Source organism: Dryobates pubescens, chromosome 3, assembly GCF_014839835.1.
Source record: "Dryobates pubescens isolate bDryPub1 chromosome 3, bDryPub1.pri, whole genome shotgun sequence".
NCBI lineage: Eukaryota > Metazoa > Chordata > Aves > Piciformes > Picidae > Dryobates > Dryobates pubescens.
In genome coordinates, this window is record NC_071614.1 from 47460595 (window position 1) to 47480835 (window position 20241).

Consider the following 20241-nt stretch of genomic DNA (forward strand, 5'->3'; position numbering starts at 1 on the left):
ACCTGTGCAAGCCAGACCTTGAAGGACTTTCTGTTATTAATATAGCAATGGAGTAGGAGTTGTGGAAAAGTTCTGATGCTTGGTATGCTGAAGTCAAGCTGCCCCTTAGAAGGGAGGCAAACAAGATAAGGAGTAGGCAAAGGAGCTGAGAAAAGGAGCAATTAGACTGAGCTAGAAATTCCAGAGTAGTGCAAACAATGATGTAACCCTTTTAGAGAGAGACCAATAGTGTGTGTTAAATTAGAATAGAATTAACTATGTATGAGACTATTAATAAGGAAGTGTGGAACAATAAAGTTGGATTTCATTGATCATATTGATCTGTGTCGACCCCTTCTTGTGGCACGCCACAACTCCTCCTTTCCTCTTCCAGCAGCAAATCATTCCTGGAGTCACATATGCACTGGATTGTGCAACTGCACCCTCAACTGGAAGGTTGACTGATAAATGATCCATCAGAAATTACTTATTCCTCAACTAAGCACTTCTCCAGTCTGGTTCACTTCATGGCTAGATGGATGTTTTGGCTGTCACATCACACAGAACAAGGAGAGAAGCAACTTTTGAGCCTAGCACTGCTACCAAAAAGACTTCTGTTGAGCTACACAAAAAATATCCATTTTAAGCAAGAAGATTTAACTATGAATAACAAAGTAATTCCATGTGCAGCTTGTAACAGAGGTATACTGAGGTTAAGATGTATTATTTAATTCCTAACAACAAGCCAAATCTCTTAAAATTCCAAACTCAAGCTTATTTATCAAGTTGCAACTTGTGCCCCCATTAACATGCTAACATCTTTTAATATGTATGGTGTCTTCATTTCGAAATGGTGAAGATACTCAGAAATCCTTTCCCCACTACTTAGACAATTTATAATCTGACAATAAAACAAATAAGAAAAGCATTTCAAAACCATTGTAAAGATACCTTTGATGTTCCCATAGCAGCAGATGTGAAGTACTTTGGCTTATACGCAGCTATGTTCACTTCTGATGCTTCGTCTTTTGGCTTATCATCAAATGTAACATTATCTGGAATAAATCTTCAAGGCAAACACAACATGTTATTGTTCAAATGCACTGGGAAATGTCATAGTATAAACAATCTGAGCTTTTCATGAGTATGGTACATCAGCACAAAAGAATTTCCTAAAATAAAAAGTTGGTAAGCCTGAAAAGGAAACAGAAGAAATGGACAAGTACTCAACACATGTAAGATTAACTGTGTGACTTCTGCAGAGCTGTTCCACAGGTTTTCAATGTGTAAAACTACTGGGCTGGGGAAGTAAACTCAGCTTTCAGTCTACGGTTAGCAGGGTCAGGAGGTTTCTTGGTTGGTTTTTTTTGGGGATGGGGGGAGGGAGATTTGGGGGTTTTTTAATTTGTTTGTTGGGGTTGTTTTTTGTTTTGTTGGGTTTGGGGTTTCTTGTCTTGTTTAAGAATCATCTTTTCAGAAAGCTTAATATTAAAAATGCAGAAGGAAAAAAGTGAGTAAAATAGAATTAGGAAAGAAGTTAAAAAATTCTGAAGGCAGAACATTCTGGTATGTCTTTAACATTACAAGTCATAGGGGGGAAAAAAAAGGAGGTTCAAAAGATTGAAGTCATGTGTAACAATGCAATGGGCAGTGAGGCTGGTGAGCGGTCTCAAGCACCAGCCCTATGAGGAGAGGCTGAAGGAGCTGGGGCTGCTTAGCCTGGAGAAGAGGAGGCTCAAGGGAGACCTTATTGCCGTCTACAACTCCCTGAAGGGAGGTTGTAGCCAGGTGGAGGTTGGTCTCTTCTCCCAGGCAACCAGCACCAGAACAAGAGGACACAGTCTCAAGCTGTGCCAGGGGAGGTTTAGGCTGGATGTTAGGAAGAAGTTCTTCACAGAAGGACTCATTGGCCATTGGAATGGGCTACTCAGAAAGGTGGCGGAGTCACCATCATTGGAGGTGTTTAGGAAGAGACTGGATGGGGTGCTTGATGCCATGGTTTAGTTGATTAGATAGTGTTGGATGATAGGTTGGACTCGATGATCTCAAAGGTCTCTTCCAACCTGGTTAATTCTATTCTATTCTTTGTACAGTACATGAGAAATTAGTTGGGTTTGTCTTTTTTAAATAATTGTAAATATAATCTGTTTAATATTATTCAACATCAATATTTAACAAAATGCAAGATTAGGAAAAACATTGGAGAATTTATAAAAAGCTGCCTGCTGTAAAACATTACCTGCCTATGTCTAAGAGCATGGAAAGTTACAAGTTCATAGGGCAACAGATTTTCTTCTCCAAAATGGTTCAAAGTAAATAAATGAAGTTTCTCTAGAAAATGACTCAAAGAAAAAAAGTTATCTTACACTGACTTCTAAGAGTGCCAATACAGGCCCCAGCAGACAAAGCCAGCCTCTATCAAGACTTATTATGATTTAATAATTTATCTTCTGCTCAGTACAGAAGGCTTTTTTGTAACAAAAGGAAATACTAACAATAAAGCATAATTAGAATTTAAAAGTCTTTCTTTCCCAAACGTGACTTTTGAAATATCAGAGGTTCCAGCTCATTCATAAGTGCTGGCACAGTAATCTGTTTGCGCTCCGTGACAACAGAAACAATATTCTTGCCCTGCAGTAAGGAATCCTTGACAGAACCATTCTGAACCCTTGGGGAAAGAAAAGAAAAAAAAACAACACAAAAACTCCACAACTCAAAACAAAACTAAAAAGCAGTAGTATATGGTTTTGCTTCCTAAATCCTACCAATTTACTTAATTGTGCCAAAAGTTGGAAGATGCAAATAGAACAACTCGATTCTCTGAGAATAATCTCTCTACGCAGAGACCCTCTCAAGCTTTCTATATTATTAAAGTAAAAATGCTCAAAAAAAGATTTAGAGAGAAAGCTAGCAACTTACTGGATGCCTACTATTATTTACATGTTTCATTTTGGTTCAAGAATAAACACAATACACTTTAAATTAGTTTAAATTGCCTTTACTTTTCCCTCCCTAACCCAACGCATCAAAACATCACCACTGGCGTTACCTCAGGTCAATAAAAGAACAGCTGCTTTCAAATTCCAGTCCATCACATTCCTCATAAATTTTATTGGCTGTTTCAGGACAATCACATTCCACAACTGCATAGTAGTATTTCAGTCGCTTAAATTGATACTCCCGCAGTTTTTCCCTATAAAGCCTGAAAAAGTGGAAAACATCACCATCAAGTGAGCTGGCTTTAACAACTTTGCTAAATACTTTAAATCAGCTCATTAAAAATCAGCACCATTCAAACACTCTCCTATTTTGTAATAAGATTTGATGCCTAACAGTATCTATTCAGTTTTATGCAGGTAGAAAGACTAAATTCACAGAGTTTTACTAGCTGTAGACTTTCTGTTTCTAATGTGCTTTCCACAGGCATTGTAAGGTTAAGACTCCCTGTACAGGGCACAGAGTAGTATCTCCCTATGCCTCTGTGTAGGCCACAGAAGGCAGCATTTAGTAGTTCCTATCAAGTTCTTAACAGTTATCCTGGCTCTTAGCAAGGCTGCTGAAAAGGATGTTCATCTGTAAGGATACGTGTTGAAAACATAGGAGAAACCAGGGGACTATACAGACAGGATTGAAGATGTTCACACCAGAAAGAGGCAGCATAGCAGCAACAGGTAAGAAAGTGGTGAGGAAAGAATCAGGATACTAACTCAGGCAGCACAGGAAGTGGTGGTGTCATACAAGGTGACAGCAAAAGAAAAAGAAAAGTAGAAAATAGATTGAGAAGCGGATACATTGGTGGAAGGATGCAGGAGAGAGGCTGAGGTCCTGTCCTTTGAATGTGAAAGGTACATGCACAGGTATCACTGAGGTCTCTCTGAGATGTCTGAATTTCTGGATTTCGTATTCCAGATGCTCTGGAGCACACTAAGCACTAATCTAATGCTACAGGAAGCCCCTTGATGCACAGAGTGAAGCTGACTTCAGAATGCACTGTAAGTTCATCATGCCCTTCTCTGACGCACTAGAGACTTTCTTCAAAGGGATCTGCGCTATTTGGAAGCATCCAGATTTTCCAAATCCAGGGCAGTCCAGCAGGATGTATTATATAAAAGTGGGCCCAGTTGGGCTGCCAAACATCTGGAAATTCTGGAAAAATATAAAAGCAAAGCCTCTCAAGTTCCATACAGACAAGACTTTAAAGCAGAACAAAGGGAATTAAAATGAAAATGTCTCAAGAAGGCTGGACAGTGGTAGGCCTGATGAGCTCAGCCTAGTAAGCCAGAGCTGCTGGTGTCATCCAGATCTCAATCTGGGAATTGTTGGCCTAAGTAAAGGTCCTTGTTGATTATGCAGATAAAATTTGGACAGTAAGCAACAAAGGAAGTTTACTGCATGAAAGACATTTCATAGTATTTCTCATCTATGTTAAGCTCTCCACAGATTTGTTCCATTTGTTATTCCAATGAGGTACATAACAAAAATTTTGAACTCAAGTATTGACAAGCAAATTTTCTCAAGTCCTATTCTAATGCATTTATTCAATGCATTAACAACAAACCAGGGCCAGCTGTGAAATATCCCGTGAAAAACCTATACAATTAAGGCAATCACAGGAGAATTCCACATATGAAACAGAAGCTGATGGGACATTTTATCTCTCTCATTTGAAGATAAAGCTAATACCCGTCATTCTCTGTGGCATTCTCTGGAATATCAAATAGTTCCACAGGTCCTTTTTGTTCTTCTTCTTTCAGTCTCTCTTTTCCAAACTCCGAAGGATAAATCTACAAATGCAACAATACAAAAGTAAATCTTTACTTGTAGTGTAATAGGAACACTGACTTTGTTCATTTCACCATTGTCCTTTTCAGAAAGGGGTATTTGACTAATGCTTCTCAGAAAGCTGGAGGCAGACACTAAAAAAAGTCAGATTTAAGATTGGGTCATCTACCACAGAGATCACTGAAAATTAAACTAGCCAAGTAAATGTAGTCTCCCTCTACTAGACTTAGAGAACTTAACTATTAATCTTAGTAAAACAGCACTTAGAGACAGACTCATAAATATCAGAATTTAACAGCTTTGGGTTCTAACTCTATCAAAATCATGCTCACCACTGAAAATCAGCAACTTTATTCCTAACACAGCAGGTGAAATCACAACAGACTTTCTCAGTTATCATGTCAGTATCTGTCATGAATTCACTGTATCACAGTATAACTAAGGTTGGAAGAGACCCCAAGGATCATCGAGTCCAACCTGTCTCCACAGACCTCATGACTAGAATCTCTTGCAGTTCCACACAGAACTGTGTTAGTTTTTACTGGGAGAGGTAGATTTGAGGGTTTTTTTACAACAAAAGCCAGTATTCCTTTTAGAAGTCAGGTCTTACCTTCACAGAAAATACCGTTCCTCCTTTGGGTGTGAAAGAACTAAACAGAGCCAGCAAATCCTTAGCCTTCAGCCTATCCCAATCCATATTACAAACTGCCAATCTACTTGTAACCTAAACAGAGAGGGAGGGAAAAAATATAAAGTTCATAGGTTTAATTCCTAATTTCTAGGGGGAAGACCAAGCTCTCCTTGGTAAAAATGGAAGTCTGCAACAAAGCCCACTGAAAGAATAAAAGCAGTATTTTCCTCAAGAGTTTGCATCATGTAAGCTAGCACAGGTCAGAAACACCAATCACTACAGCAGATAAAAAGGACATGAATAGTGAAGCACCACAGAATGGACTGCACCAATCACAGATTTAGAACTGCAGTTACTATATCAGCACTTAGGATTTTGTTATTGTGCTATCATTGGTAAAAACAGTAACTGGTACCAGTACTGTAAGATGGGAACGCTGATTTCTTATACACTACTTGTGCTTGGTTTTGAAGTACTACCTCACTTTCATATTTTCTTAAAGCACAAGAATTAAATTTAAAATGTTAAAAAAAGAAAAAAATGGAAAAAATCCCCAAAACATCAGTGACCAAAAGCAGTACTACTTCAGTTCTGGAATTCCTGAAAAGCCCAAAACTGTCTGCTCTTCCACTTCCAGATACTTTATCTGCCTACAGGTGAGCCTCCAGTAGGAATTCCACGCCTCTAATTCTCGGTCAATTTCATTGTCACTTGAATTCTGTAACTAAAAGCTGAAAAATCTTTATGAATAATACTTTCACAAACTGTTTCACTGATGAAGGTCTATAATGAACTCTTAACAGTGTACATGTCTGAATTTCTTGTGTAGAAAATTTTACATGCAAAGTGCTGTTACCTCATCTCCACGAGGGGCATCTTTGTCTAGCTCACGCCATGAGTGCTCTATCTCTGGCTCCTTTGGAAATAGGTCATTTAAATCTTCATCATCATCTGAGCTTGTTTCAACGTTCCCTATGCCTCTAGCTAAATCAAGCTCGTGGTCACTTTCTTCATCATCTTCTGAATCACTGTCTTCTTTGTCTGTTTCTCCATCACCTTCTGACTCCTCTTCCTCGCCAGTTTCCCCATCGTCTTCTGGTTCCTCCTCTTCTGAATCTGCATATTCAGAAGCATCACTTGCAGAAATGTCTTCCTCAGATTGGCTTTTACTAATGTCACTTTGATCACAGATGTCTGTGCATACAGTCACTGAAAGATAAACATGAAGTATTTATTTTTATGTTGGAATTATGATTGATCCTTTACAAAGAGGAAAAAACTCCTCATTTTTACCCGATATGGATTTACAGAACCTCTGAAATATGTAACAGTGAAGGAACAAGTTTCATCAGGGAAGTGCAAACAATATAAATCATCAGTATTGCCTCTTCAGATTGACAAATCTAGTTGAATCACTCTTCAGGTCTAAAATTCCATTATCAAACTCTAATAACGTATTATTCTGGTTTTCTATTTATATGGCTAGAATGAAAAGACAGAAATTAGCTTGCAGTGATGGAGGCTGTATGCATGAACAAGCAATATAAAGAAAGATTTTCTTCAAGGTGCATGCTATCTTTAATGCCCTCTAACATTAATGACTTGATGATGTCATCCTTACACTTTCAGTCAAGCGCTGATATGCTGAAGTCTTCATGGTATCAGACCTTGTATTTGCTATTCAGTTTGATTAGTACAGTAGCGTATATGTTACCCTACATTTTGCTTTTCTAACCAACCATCAATTTCTGCTCAAAACAATTAAAAGGTTATAGATGTTCACAATCACACTGAAGAATCAGCACTGATTCTATCAAGAGCTGAACAACTCCACTTCTTCAGCAATGCTGAATCTGAGTCACTCCATGATTTTATGACTGATCTCGTGAAAGACATTCCATGGGTAAAACAAAAGCAACAGCATCCAAGTAACTATAGCCAAATTCTGCTTGTTAGTTGAAATTACCTGATTCGTTTATGTTTCCTCCTAGGGAATGGTCCTTCCTGGGAGCTTTAACTGATTTCTTACCACTTGGTTGTGAAGACTTTTGCTTGTTTTGAATTGAAATTGATCTTCCTCCTGATGCATCTCCTTGTTTGTTTTCCCTTCTGTGTAACCCCTTTTTATTTCCTTGAGAACCATCAATTTCTGTTGCAGTTTTCTCAGAGTCCTCTTTCAAGTTGAACTGCGATTTAGTTTCTCGTCCTTCATTTTTAAGATCGTCTAATTCTGTCACCACTTCACATGTTTGGTCCACCCCTTGTTTCTTTATTTTGCTCTTCTCCCTAGAGAGACCATCGACACGTATTTTTGCAGAATCGGCTTCTCCTTTAGGTTTAGCTTTTTTATTCTTTCTTTTCTTTTCAGTATGTTCTTTACTGTCATCTTCTGAAAGATCAGAGTCAGATTCTGACAGGGCATAGAATTTCCTGAGGTTCTCTGTAGTAGTATAGTTAACAGGGCGGCCTCTTTTATCCACTGTATATTTCATCTTGAACTTCTTGTCATGAAACATAGCTCGGAATCGTTTGTCAATCTTGACTTTGCGTTCTTTCTCGGGCATCTCCCAAAACATAGGATCCCTAGCAATGCGGCTAAACCGCCCATCACTCAGGATCTCCTGTTGAGATGACATCCTGTCGAGGTGTTGAGATGCTGATGAAGACCTGGACATCTGCAACATGGAAAAAAAACCCCAAACACTTCAGATTAAAACACCGGATTAACATATATTTAGATAAGTAAAACACCGCTCCTGATTAATAAAGCAAACAAACATAGATTTAGATAGGTAGGTGTAGAAAAAAAGAATTAATTAAGTTAAAGTAGATTTCTAATCTATACCTAAATCCTCTTTCCACAGACACAAACAGCAATTTAAATAAGTAAAAAACAATCCCATAACTTGGCTGCAAATGTCAGGTTCCTCAGATAATGCATATGCAACTAAAAAGACCCTACCAACTGCAAATACAGTCTCAAGTGATTCCCTACCAAACCCAAACAGGCTCTCAAGTAGCTTCAATGTAAGATAGATCTCAGAATATTTCATCTTTTAAAGTGCCAGTTTAGAACAACAAAGAAAGTACAGGATGAACATTGAGGTGCCAAAGGGGGTTCAGAGAAGGGCAACAAACATGGAGAAAAGTCCGGTGAACAACTCCTGTAAGAAGCAGCTGAGGGACCTGGAATTATTTAGTTTGGAGAAGGCCAGGGGAGGACCTTATCCATCTCTACAGCTTTCTGAAAAATGACTGTAGTGAGGTGGCTGCAAGTCTCTTTTCCCAGGTAACTAGCAACACGACGAGAGGAAATGGCTTGAAATTGCATCAGGGGGCATTAAGATTAAATATCCGGGAAAATTTCTTTACTGAACAGGTGCTCAGGCATTGGAACAGGCTGCCCAGGGAAGTGGTAAAGTCACCATCCCTGGAAACGTTTGAAAAACGTAGACACTTGCGAACAAAGTTTAGCGAGTTTAGGGTGTTGGATTGACAGTTGAACATTACGCTCTTAAAAGTCTTTTCCAACCTGAATGGTTCTACGACTCTAAGTCAGCAAGAGCGCGAGAACTGTAGCGAGCTCCGGCCAATGCCACCAGTAGCTCCGGCACAGTAAGAAGCTCAGCGCAGCCTGGCAACGCCAAAGCCTACGCCGAGACTCCAGACACAGCTCCCCGTTTCTCCGCCAAGACCAGCGCCGGACGAGGCCCTACAGAACCCCCCGTACCAGAAGTCCCGCTCGCACTTCCCAGCTGGCCCAGGCTCACCCACCGTTAAGAGTCACCGCTGATTTCTCACCGCAATCCTTCACTCTGAGGCCCAAAGCTAAAAGCCACCACGCGCCGATGCAGCCACTTCCGGCGGCACTACAGTAGCCGCGGCAGGACAAGCCTCTCGCAACCAATCACACGGCGCAGCCGGCGGAAGGCCGCCCAAGTGGTGCTGCGAGGGGGAGCTGGGAAGCTCTGCTGTTGGCTTGTCTTGCACATGCGTCGTATGTGTGCTTGAGGCCATGGCCGCTGCGGCGGTTGGAGGTGCTGCGGCCATGGTGAAGGTGCGAACTTTGAGGGGGCTCTGTCGCCCGATCTTGCCGGCCGGATGGGGCGGCGGCTGGCGGCGGCGGCGGCTCTGGGCGTTGTCAGGGGGATCGGCGGCCCCCGCTTCTCCCGCCGGCGCGTCGTCGGGCTCGGGTGCGCTGAGCCCCTTCGACCGTCGGCTGAAGCGGAAACAGAAGAACTGGGCGGCGCTGCAGGCGGAGCCCGCCAAATGCGACTACCTGCGGGAGGAGGTGGGGACGGCGGCGGCCGGCGGCCCAGCGCGGCCCCCGCGGCAAGGTGGGGGAGGCGTCAGTGAAGCGCGGAGGCCGGAGGGGGAAAGGGGCGATGCCCCGCGGCGCTGACCGGCTGGCTTTCCTTTTAGGTCGGCGGCAGGATAGCGGACAGGGTGTTTGACATCACCAGGTAAGGCTCGCTCTTCGCTTCGCGACACCGCTCCGTGTCCCACATACTGCCTTGCGTTGCAGAGCCACGGTCAGAGGACGTGGCCCTCGAGGAGAAACGCTAACTTACCAATCACAGATTCATAGAATCATTTTGGTTGGAAAAGCCCTTTAAGATTATCGAGTACAGCTGTTATCTAACTACCAAGTCTGCCGCTTTATAAACTGGGTCCCTCAGCACCACATCGTTTCATCTTTTAAGCACCTCTAAGGATTTGGATTCATCCACCTCCTTACGGAGCTGGTTCTAGAGTTTGAAAACCCTTTATGTAAAGAAGCTTCTAATGTCCAATTTAAACCTCCCTTAGCACAAATTGAGCCTATTTTCTTTCCTCTTATTGCTCGTTACTATGGAGAAGAGACCAACTCCCACCTCACCACAGCCTCCTTTCAGGTAGCTGTAGAAAGCCAGAAGGTCTACTCTCAGCCTTCTCTTTTCTGGACTAAACAATTGCAGTTCCTTCAGCTGCTCCTCACAAGACTTGTTCTCTAGACCGTTCACTACCTTCATTGCCTGTCTTCAGACACACTCCAGCACCTCAGTGTTGTTGTAGTAAAGGGCCCAACACTGAACCCAGTACTCAAGGTGTGGCCTTGCCAGTGCTTGAGTATGGGGGAACAGTCACTGCCCTGGTACTCGTGGTCACACTGTTCCTGATGCAGGCTAGGATGCTGTTGGCCAGCTGGGCACGCTACTGGCTCATATTCAGCCAACTGTTGATCAATAGTCTGAGGTCTTTGTCTGCTGGACAGCTTCCCAGCCACTCTTCCCCACGCCTTTCCCAGCACTTTCTCGTGGTGGTAACCACAGAAGGCTGCCCAGTGGCTTTAGTTCAAAAAGACATACAGAAATTGTTAGATAAAACTTAAAACAGTTTTAGACCATACTAAGTCTTGATTATGTTCTGCATTGTTAAATTTATCCCTTAGAACATTTCCTCTTGCTTTGGATGTTGGCTCTGGAAGAGGTTACATAGCTCAGCATTTAACCAAGGTACTGGCTTTTCATACTTAGTATGTTCAAAATAAGTACGTATTTATCCCTCTGTTGTCAAATAGGGCTGTATTGTAACTGTCATCTGAATCTTTGAGAGGTACCTCTTTTTTTCCTCTCACATCTGGGGGTATATTTCTAAGGTGTATGTTGTGCAGGCTGTTACTGTACTTTTCTTATCTCCAAAGACTGGACAGATAGTTGTGCAAGGGAAGCTCTTCATTGTATGACAGCTGACCTTTAGTCCTGAGTGGGGAGATGTGGTTTTTTGACACATGTAATTGTTAAACAGAAGTATCACTTCAGAGATTTTATTTTTTTTCTTTTTAAGCTGTAAACAGTTTACCCTTCATGAACTGCACCATAGGTAAAGGTACTTCATTGGCTCTTGATCCATGGTTTATATTTGACTGAACTTACACCTAAAAATGCAGAACGTGTTTTCTGTCGCTACTTCTACTTCTGCTGTTCTTCCTTGGGAGCAATTTCTAACTAGTCTGTTAAGAGGGAAGAAGGCTTTTTGCGTCAGGTGTTGCTTGTTTGTTCAAGTGTTGAAGAGATTCCTTCTAACTTGTTCTAAGTATGATTAAGTGTTCCAAGAAATAACTAATGTCAGTATTTAAAAGAAATAGTTGATTGATTCTAATATTTTATTTCAGGAAACAGTTGAAAAACTTATTCAAGTTGATATTGCCGAAAATGCTTTAGTAAGTAGCTTTCTGAATGATAATGTGCTTCAATTCTGTACTACAGGAAGGCCAAAGAGCTGAGTCTCTGATGTTGTTTTTCTTCTAACCCAACAATAGAAAAATGCTGTAGAATCTGAAATCCCTGTGGTCAGTGTTATAGCTGATGAAGAATTCCTTCCTTTCAAAGAAGATACGTTTGACCTTGTTGTTAGCAGCTTAAGGTATGCATTAACAGTATACTTGCATTTTTACTGTTTGATGAAAGATGTTAAATAATATTCTTTTCAGAATAACCTTAAGGAAAAAAATACAAATGTTACATACATAGAATAAACCAGGTTGGAAGAGACCTTCAAGATCATCGCGTCCAAGCCATCAACCAATCCAACACCACCTAAACAACTAACCCATGGCACCAAGCACCCCATCAAGTCTTCTCCTGAAAACCTCCAGTGATGGCGACTCCACCACCTCCCCAGGCAGCCCATTCCAATGGGCAATCACTCTTTCTGTATAGAACTTTTTCCTAACATCCAGCCTGAACCTCCCCTGGCGCAGCCTGAGACTGTGTCCTCTTGTTCTGGTACTGGCTGCCTGGGAGAAGAGACCAACATCCATCTGTCTACAACCTCCCTTCAGGTAGTTGTAGAGAGTAATAAGGTCACCCCTGAGTCTCCTCTTCTCCAGGCTAAGCAGCCCCAGCTCCCACAGCCTCTCCTCATAGGGCTTGTGTTCCAAACCCCTCACCAACTTTGTTGCTCTTCTCTGGACTCGTTCCAGCAAGTCAACCTCCTTCCTAAACTGAGGGGCCCAGACCTGGACACAGTACTCGAGGTGCGGCCTAACCAGTGCAGTGTACAGGGGCAGAATGACCTCCCTGCTCCTGCTGGCCACACTGTTCCTGATGCAGGCCAGGATGCCATTGGCCCTCTTAGCTGCCTGGGCACACTGCAGGCTCATGTTCAGCCTACTGTCGACCAGCACCTCCAGGTCCCTCTCTACCTGGCTGTTCTCCAGCCACTCTGACCCCAGCCTGTAGCTCTGCATGGGGTTGCTGTGGCCAATGTGCAGAACCCGGCACTTGGATGTGTTCAATCTCATGCCCTTGGACTCTGCCCATCTGTCCAGCCTGTCGAGGTCCCTCTGCAGAGCCTCTCTACCCTCCATGGAACACAGGGAAACTATGCAGTTCCCTGGCTCCTTCTGCCAGCTCTGCAGGCCAGCTGTCTGGAAGACGTTCTGTCCTGCTAGTAAAAATTGAGGTAAAGAAGGTGTTAAGTACCTCTGCCCTTTCCTCATCCTGTGATACAACATTTCCCTCCATGTCAACCAAGGAGTGGAGGTTGTCCCTGCCCTTCCTCTTGCTATTAATATATTTATAGAATAGTTATGTTAATAGTCTATTAACAGCAATAAGCAATGTACTTGCATAGTTAATATAAATGTGTATTAAGAAAAAGTGCTGTCCTGATGGTTCTTACTGTTTTGTTTGTTTTCCTTCAAAATGTGTAGCTTCTCTCTTTTCCTACATTTTGGCAAACTTAGTCTCCAGGACTTGCATCTTCTCAGCTTAAAAAAATACTGTTTGTGTTAACTTCTGGTTTATCTGTATTGCTTTTAGTCAGGCATTGTAGGACTTTTGCAGCTTGAGAAGTGAGGTTTTTGCTTGGGCTTCTGAAACCTACTTAAATAGCTGTTTACTTAAAAGTTGTTTGTATTCCCTAAACTTCATTTAATATGCAGTTGTGTATGCTTCTGTTATTTCAGTTTACATTGGGTGAATGATCTTCCTAAAGCTTTTAGAGAGGTAAGAAACTCTTTCTTAATGCTAAAAATCAGCACTTCCTGTTAGGTGCATTCACAGCACTCTGTTTTTCCAGGTTTTCCTCAAATAAGAGGCACAGAAGTATTTTTGGCAGTTTGAGGAGCATCAGTTGATATTTCTACCATGTGACTGTCTGGGATCAGTTTGGAATAAATAACTGTGAAACACCGTGTTTGCGTAACACATGTTACAGTCCCAACCTCAGACGCTGTAACTGAGGCAATGCTATTGTTACCTGTTGGCTCTTACTACTGGTAGTGCAAGGCTTTTCTAAATCGAACTTCTCCAGACCTGGTTTATATAACTTGTGTAGTCTTTGTGTCTCAGCTGTTTAGTTTTGAATATGCCTTTAATCAGTTAATGCCTTTTTGATTTTGAAATTAAGCGATCACTTGTTGAGGACAAAACACTGAGACTGTTACTGACAAAAAAATCTGAAATCAGATTATCTTTTCCCCCCCATCTCCTTCCTGCCAGTGAAAACTCTTCAAATCAGCTAACTTTGAAGCAAGAGCAAGGACTGTTTTAACCAGTTTACTCTTTTTCCATTTATTTCAAATTGGTCAGTCATCACAGTGCTACTCTGCCACCTTTTCATATGAACTGGACTACTCTGCTGTTGTAGAAATACTGAAAACAAGTCTGAATGCTTTCAGTACCTGAAAGCAAATAAATAAAGTAATGGGGGGGAGGGAAATACCTAATTTTCTTTGGAATGTAAAGTGTTCTGTGGAGTGTTTAAGTAATTTTAGGCCCCTGGTAAAGATAACTGACACATTGTTATGGTACACAGAGGGGAGGGCTCTGGTGTTTTGGGCCAACTTTTATCATGAGTGCTTAATTCCTACTTTGAGAAGACTGGCTTTAGCTAATGGAAACTGCTTTCAACTACTTAGATTTCAATTAAAGGCTTATTTACTAGCATAGAAAAGATAGCTTGATTAGTACTCAATTTAAAAAAAATGTTTTAAAAGACTTGTTTCAAATCAATAAGGGAAAATGTTTGAAGCTTTTGCTGTCTTGTTAGCCTGAGTATCATAGAATTGATAGGGTTGGAAGGGACCTCAAGGGTCATCTAGTTCCAACCCCCCTGCTAGGGCAAGGACATCTTACACTAGATCAGGTTCCTCAGAGCAGCGTCCAGTCTGGCCTTAAAAACCTCCAGGGATGGGGCCTCCACCACCTTCCTGGGCAACCTGTTCCAGTGCCTCACCACCCTCATGGGGAAGAACTTCCTAACATCCAATCTGAATCTACCCATTTCTATTTTTTTTTTCCATTCCCCCATGTCCTATCACTACCTGACATCCTAAAAGTCCTTCATCTTTCTTGTAGCCCCCTTCAGATACTGGAAGGCCACAATTAGGTCTCCTCAGAGCCTTCTCTTCTCCAGACTGAATAGCTCCAACTCCCTCAGTCTGTCCTCATAGGAGAGGTGCTCCAGCCCTCTAATCATCCTCAAGTCCCTTCTCTGGACGTGCTCCAGCACGTCCCAATCTTTCCTGTAATAGGGGCTCCAGAGCTGGATGCAGTACTCCAGGTGGGGGTCTCACCAGAGCAGAGTAGAGGGGGAGACTCGCCTCCCTTGACCTTCTGGCTATGCTCCTCTTGATGCAGCCCAGGATGTGATTGGCTTTCTGGGCTGCAAGTGCACACTGGTGGCTCATGTTGAGCTTCTTGTCCACCAGCACCCCCAGGTCCTTTTCTTCTCAAGCCAGTTGCTGCCCAGCCTAGATCAGTGCCTGGGATTGCCCTGACCAAGATGCAGGACCTTGCACTTGGTCTTGTTGAACCTCATGAGGCTGTCATGGGCCCACCTTTCCAGCCTGTCAAGGTCCCTCTGGTTGGCATCCCTTCCCTCCAGCATGTCTGCTGCACCACACAGCGTGGTGTCATCAGCAAACTTGCTGAGGGTGCGCTCAGTGCCACTGTCCATGTCGCCAACAAGACTGGTCCCAGTACTGATCCCTGAGGGACTCCACTTGTCACTGGCCTCCACTTGGACATGGGCCCATTGACAGCCACCCTGTGGGTGTGGCCATCAAGCCAGTTCTTTATCCACTGAATGGTCCTTCCATGGAGCCCAGCCTGGAGGCCAGATGTGGTGTGGGATAGTGTCTGAGGCTTTGCTCAGGTAAATGACGTCAGTTGTTCGGCCTCCATCTATTAATGTTGTGACCTTGTCATAAAAGGCCACCAGGTTTGTCAGGCAGGATTTGCCCTTGGTGAAGCCCTGCTGATTGTGCCCAGTCACCTCTTTGTTATTCTTCTGCCTCAGCAGTGCCTCCAGGAGGATCTGCTCCATGATCTTACTGGGCACAGAGGTGAGAGTGACTGGCCTATAGTTCACTGGGTCATCCCTCTTTCCCTTCTTGAAAATGGGAGTTATGTTTTGCATTTTCCAGTCAGTGGGGACCTCCCTGGACTGCCATGACTTTTGGATTATGATGGAGAGCAGTTTAGCAACCTCATCCACAAGTTCCCTCAGCACTCATGGGTGTATCCCATTGGGTCCCATGGACTTGGAACACTTTTAGGTTCTTCAGATGGTCACAAACCTGATCTTCACTCACCGTGGGCAGTTCCTTCTTCCAGTCCCTGCTATTATCTTCCATTATTCTGTGAGTGTGGCTGGAGCCCTTGCCAGTGAAGGCTGAGGTAAAGAAGTCATTGAGAACCTCAGCCTTTTCCATGTCACTTGTCACCAGCTCACCTGCTTCCTTTCTGAGGGGGCCCACACCTTCCCTAGTCTTCTTTTTCCATTAATATGCCTCTAGAAATTTTTACTGCTCCCTTTGATCTCCCTGGCTAGATTTAATTCTAACTGAGCTTTAGCTTTTCTAGCTAGGTCTCTTGCTGCTCAGGCAGCTTCCTTATATTTCCCCCATTCCAGTATGTGACAGAGCTCTTCTGGATATCTAAACCAGTGATCATTACCAATTCTTTAGGAGGACATCAAGCATGAATTAATTTGCCTTCTCAGTAGGAAGGGGGCTCTGCCTTACTAGAAAGAAAGCAACTTGTCAGCCTTGATGTTTGAGTCATGTTACTGCTGTTCTCACTAATTAAAAATAAGTAGGGCTAGACATAATAATTGCATTACTCTGTGAGTTCAGAAACACAAAGATCACTATTGGAAACTAAGATCTCTGTTTCTCTTAAATCAAGCCATTAAAAAGGATTTTTGATGCCCTCCTCTGAGAAAGGAAATCTGAGCAGAAGCTATTTTAATCTACCTTATTTTCAGAAGTAAATTAATTGAGGATATTGTTTTAGAAGTATCCCACTGAAAATAGTTCTACCTTAGATTTGCACAATGCATTCTGCGTTTCCTGACTGTTAAGTGTAATTTCTGGGAACATAATGTCTTTTCAGACAGGTTGTTTATCTTGCAGTATTAGCAACAACTTTGGCACAGCTTTGCCTTGTGGCATACACAGTCAATGTTAAAAATCTGTTACAACTATTACAATGATTGCTTTAAGTTCATTTAAAAAACACATCATTCCCAAAAACTTCTTAGTTGCATAAATTTAATAACAAAAATAATTGGTTTTTCCCCCCTTGTGTTATAGATTCACCAAGTTCTTAAGCCAGATGGAGTATTCATTGGTGCAATGTTCGGGGGAGACACTCTGTATGAGCTTCGCTGCTCTTTACAGCTAGCAGAACTGGAGAGAGAAGGGGGATTTTCTCCTCACGTATCACCCTTCACTGCTGTCTCTGATTTGGGACATCTGTTGTCAAGAGCTGGCTTTAACACCCTGACTGTGGTAATTATAAATAAGAGAGCAGTCCAGAAAATCAGAGCTATATATTAATAACTATTATTTACTAAGGTGTTAGTGATGTACTGCTTCCTTCTGCATACCATGAACCTTACTGGATTGCCTCTGTTCTCAGCTTCATGGTGATTAATGAAAGCAACTGAAGTGTATCTTTGGCTGCTGGCCTAGGAGTGTTTGGATGATCTTGGAGAAATGTCACCAAACATTAGACCTGCTTGAGGAAACTTTATACACTCTTGCTGTTTCTTCTTAAACCAATAATAAAATAATGGCATTTAAATGAAACCTTCATTACATTTGGGCTACTAAACAAAACTTTTTAGAAATGTTAGGACAATATGTTGTGCTGAGTAACACACAGCTTGAACAGAAGTGGCTTATGAATAGTCTGGTAGCGCTGAAGGCTGGCAGAATGCTACTGTTTTAGCTTGATATGTTCTTAAACTAAGATTCTCTGTTATTTTAGGATACTGATGAAATTCAGGTCAACTACCCAGGGTTGTTTGAGGTTATGGAAGACTTGCAAGGCAAGTATATACTTTGTGGAAACGTACATGTTTTCTATTTCAGTGATGCAGCCAAAGAAGGGGTTCTCTGTGTGAGGTCATAGAATGATTTGGGTTGGGAGGAACCTTGAGAGGTCATCCAGTCCAACCCCCCCTGCAGTGATCAGGGACATCTTCAACTAGGTCAGGTTTCTCAGAGCCCCATGGAGCCTGACTTTGAATGTTTCCAGAGATGGGGCATCTCTCGCCTCTCTGGGCAATGTATGCCAGTGTTTCACCACCCTCATTGTAAAAATTGTCTTCCTTAAATTGTAATAAATAATAAATAAAGCTTCATGTAACAGTGGAAGCATTGCTTTTTTCCCTGATCTCTAGTGATTCAGGATAATATGTCAGCAGTTCTGTATTGGGAAGTAGTAGTCAAAGATGGATCTGCTATGAATTTTCTGCTTCCCTTTTATTGCCATTCTTTGTCATCCTGTTCAGTGTAAGCTGCTGAAGAGCCCTGAGAGGTAGACAGAAGCATATATGCCACATACTGACTTTTCCTGTGAGCCTCCCTAATTATTAGGACATTCAGGAAACTGCTCTGGAATGAGAATAGATTGTCCCTCAAATTGTAGTCTGCTGAGGAATGCAAAAAAGGCAGTTGAGATGCTTCACAATTGAGTTAGTATTCTGATTGCATTTGCCATGGATTGTGAAGTGCTCATTCATACGTGGTCACATGTTGCTTGCAGAGTAATAATTCAGGGCATTTTCTTACTCTGGATGACTTGCTGTTGCTTAGGTAATTCCCTAATGAAAATAAAACTTCCATTCCCTGTAGAAACATGCAGATGCAGTAAGTGATTAAAGAGATTAGAATTGCATTTCTTACTAAAAATCTTTTGGGGTAGTACTTTTGATGCTTATCTGCTTAAAAAATAAAGCGGTGTGTCTGCGTTAACACTTTGCACTTGTGCTTCAACTAAATTATACTAGAAAACCTAAATGAATGAAGGCTCAGACTGAAGAATTACTAGTTTGAAATCATTCCTAGCAATACAAAGTGTAAAGCACAAGGCACTGGCATAAAAAGACTTTGCATTATTATAGGCAAGAAACTCACCAAATCATTTGAGGTAAGTTGTTCTCTGATGGTGGATTTGGAGGATTCTGTGCTTGTTCTGGCTTAGTGTAAATCTGTTATTAATGCATGACACTGAACTCATGGCATATGCTGTATCTTTTTCTTAAAGCTAAAACATATTTTTAGGTATGGGGGAGAGTAATTGCTCTTGGAATAGAAAACCTCTGCTACACAGGGAGACAATGTTGGCAGCTGCTGCAATATACCAAGGTAAGTGTTTGAGAAGTAATCAGTTTATCTGAAATGACATTGGAATACAATAAAATACTGTTACTGCACAGATATTTTAAACCTTAATTATGATAGTATTTGAACTATGTTGATGCACCAGTATGAGAGATTTTCACCATCCCAAATTTTTCACCATCCCAAATTTTTCACCAAGAGTCATTATGACAAATATATCATACTTACTTCTATTTTCTTACAACTAACTTTCTGTGTACCTTTTTTCCCCCCCTTTCTTTTCCTGTCCTAACAGAAATGTATGGAAATAGTGATGGCTCAGTACCTGCCACGTTTCAGATCTACTACATGATTGGCTGGAAATTCCATGAATCACAGGTAACGTGAAGCCAAACTACTTTCTGTTTGAAGGTACTTTTGTAAACATCTTTCTAAGCATCAATAACTTAAAAATATTTAAATGTTACATTAGTCCTTTTCTTTTTTTCTGTGTCTTCTTGTTCTTAGGCAAAACCAGCTCAGAGAGGTTCCGCAACAGTTTCATTTGGAGATCTGGCAAAAATAGATGGACTCCTTTCCAGAGGGAAAAAATAATTCTTCATCAGAAGTAACAGCTGTCTTGAAGCTTCTAGAAAACTTCTCACTGAAGATGCTCTTCACTCATGCTTATTTTGTGATGGCATTTTTAAATGATCTGTGCACAGCAGGGTGTTCTTTGGGTTTTTTTTTTACTACCTCTGCTACATCATCAGCTGTGTAAAAGTCGTTCGTTTTTGGTTTCTATAGAAATATTTGAGCAGCGTTCCAAGTCCATACAACTCCTAATTAAATCACTGTTCTCAAGCATAAAATCTCTTGTAGAATTTTAGTATCACAGACTGCTCTGGGAATGATTGGCAGGTCTTGAGTGTGTATTACCTAGCATTTTTTATTTTATTTTTTTTGTTATTCCTAAAGGATGTTAGATCATAATAAAGAAATACCGCTTGGTGGACAGTGTATTTTAAGACATCCTATAAGATAGAACATCTGCAAATACACTGATTATGGGTTTTGTAGATGTTTTTTCAATCTGCAGATTAGAAAGTATGTATGAAAAGTTACTCTCAGTTACTGTGTGAAATTTCAGTGTTGTGTGTAAGGAAGTGGTTAAGGTTTTTGGTATGGAAATACCTCAGGTTACTGCTCTTCACTTAGTCCTCAAATTCAGTTTCTTTTCATTCCACCC

The 20241-nt window shown here is 41.6% G+C and overlaps 2 protein-coding genes across 4 annotated transcripts in view; one reads left to right on the forward strand and one right to left on the reverse strand.

Moving 5' to 3' along the window:
* ESF1 (ESF1 nucleolar pre-rRNA processing protein homolog) overlaps positions 1-8067 on the reverse strand; it is a 45453-nt gene extending 37386 nt beyond the window's left edge. Inside the window, exons 1-6 of the mRNA XM_009906895.2 lie at positions 7359-8067; positions 6249-6601; positions 5372-5485; positions 4663-4763; positions 3029-3181; positions 931-1045 (exon numbers count right to left, since the gene is read on the reverse strand). Coding sequence (XP_009905197.2) covers positions 931-1045; positions 3029-3181; positions 4663-4763; positions 5372-5485; positions 6249-6601; positions 7359-8067 — 1545 coding nt within the window. The remainder of the gene's footprint in view (positions 1-930; positions 1046-3028; positions 3182-4662; positions 4764-5371; positions 5486-6248; positions 6602-7358) is intronic.
* Positions 8068-9412: 1345 nt separating this feature from the next.
* Positions 9413-19740, forward strand: NDUFAF5 (NADH:ubiquinone oxidoreductase complex assembly factor 5). Of its 3 annotated transcripts, none has more exons than XM_054180106.1 (11): positions 9413-9429; positions 9815-9855; positions 10824-10887; positions 11547-11594; positions 11694-11797; positions 13344-13383; positions 16977-17174; positions 17656-17716; positions 18954-19037; positions 19309-19391; positions 19521-19740. In XM_054180106.1, the coding sequence occupies exons 7-11, from the start codon at positions 17019-17021 to the stop codon at positions 19605-19607; spliced, it is 471 nt and encodes a 156-aa protein (XP_054036081.1). In that variant the 5' UTR covers positions 9413-9429; positions 9815-9855; positions 10824-10887; positions 11547-11594; positions 11694-11797; positions 13344-13383; positions 16977-17018; the 3' UTR covers positions 19608-19740. The 3 variants fall into 3 exon arrangements, with proteins under 3 accessions (XP_054036081.1, XP_054036079.1, XP_054036080.1); XM_054180104.1 differs by lacking the exon at positions 9413-9429 and adding an exon at positions 9433-9449; XM_054180105.1 differs by lacking the exon at positions 9413-9429 and adding an exon at positions 9624-9729.
* The last annotated feature ends 501 nt before the right edge of the window (positions 19741-20241 follow it).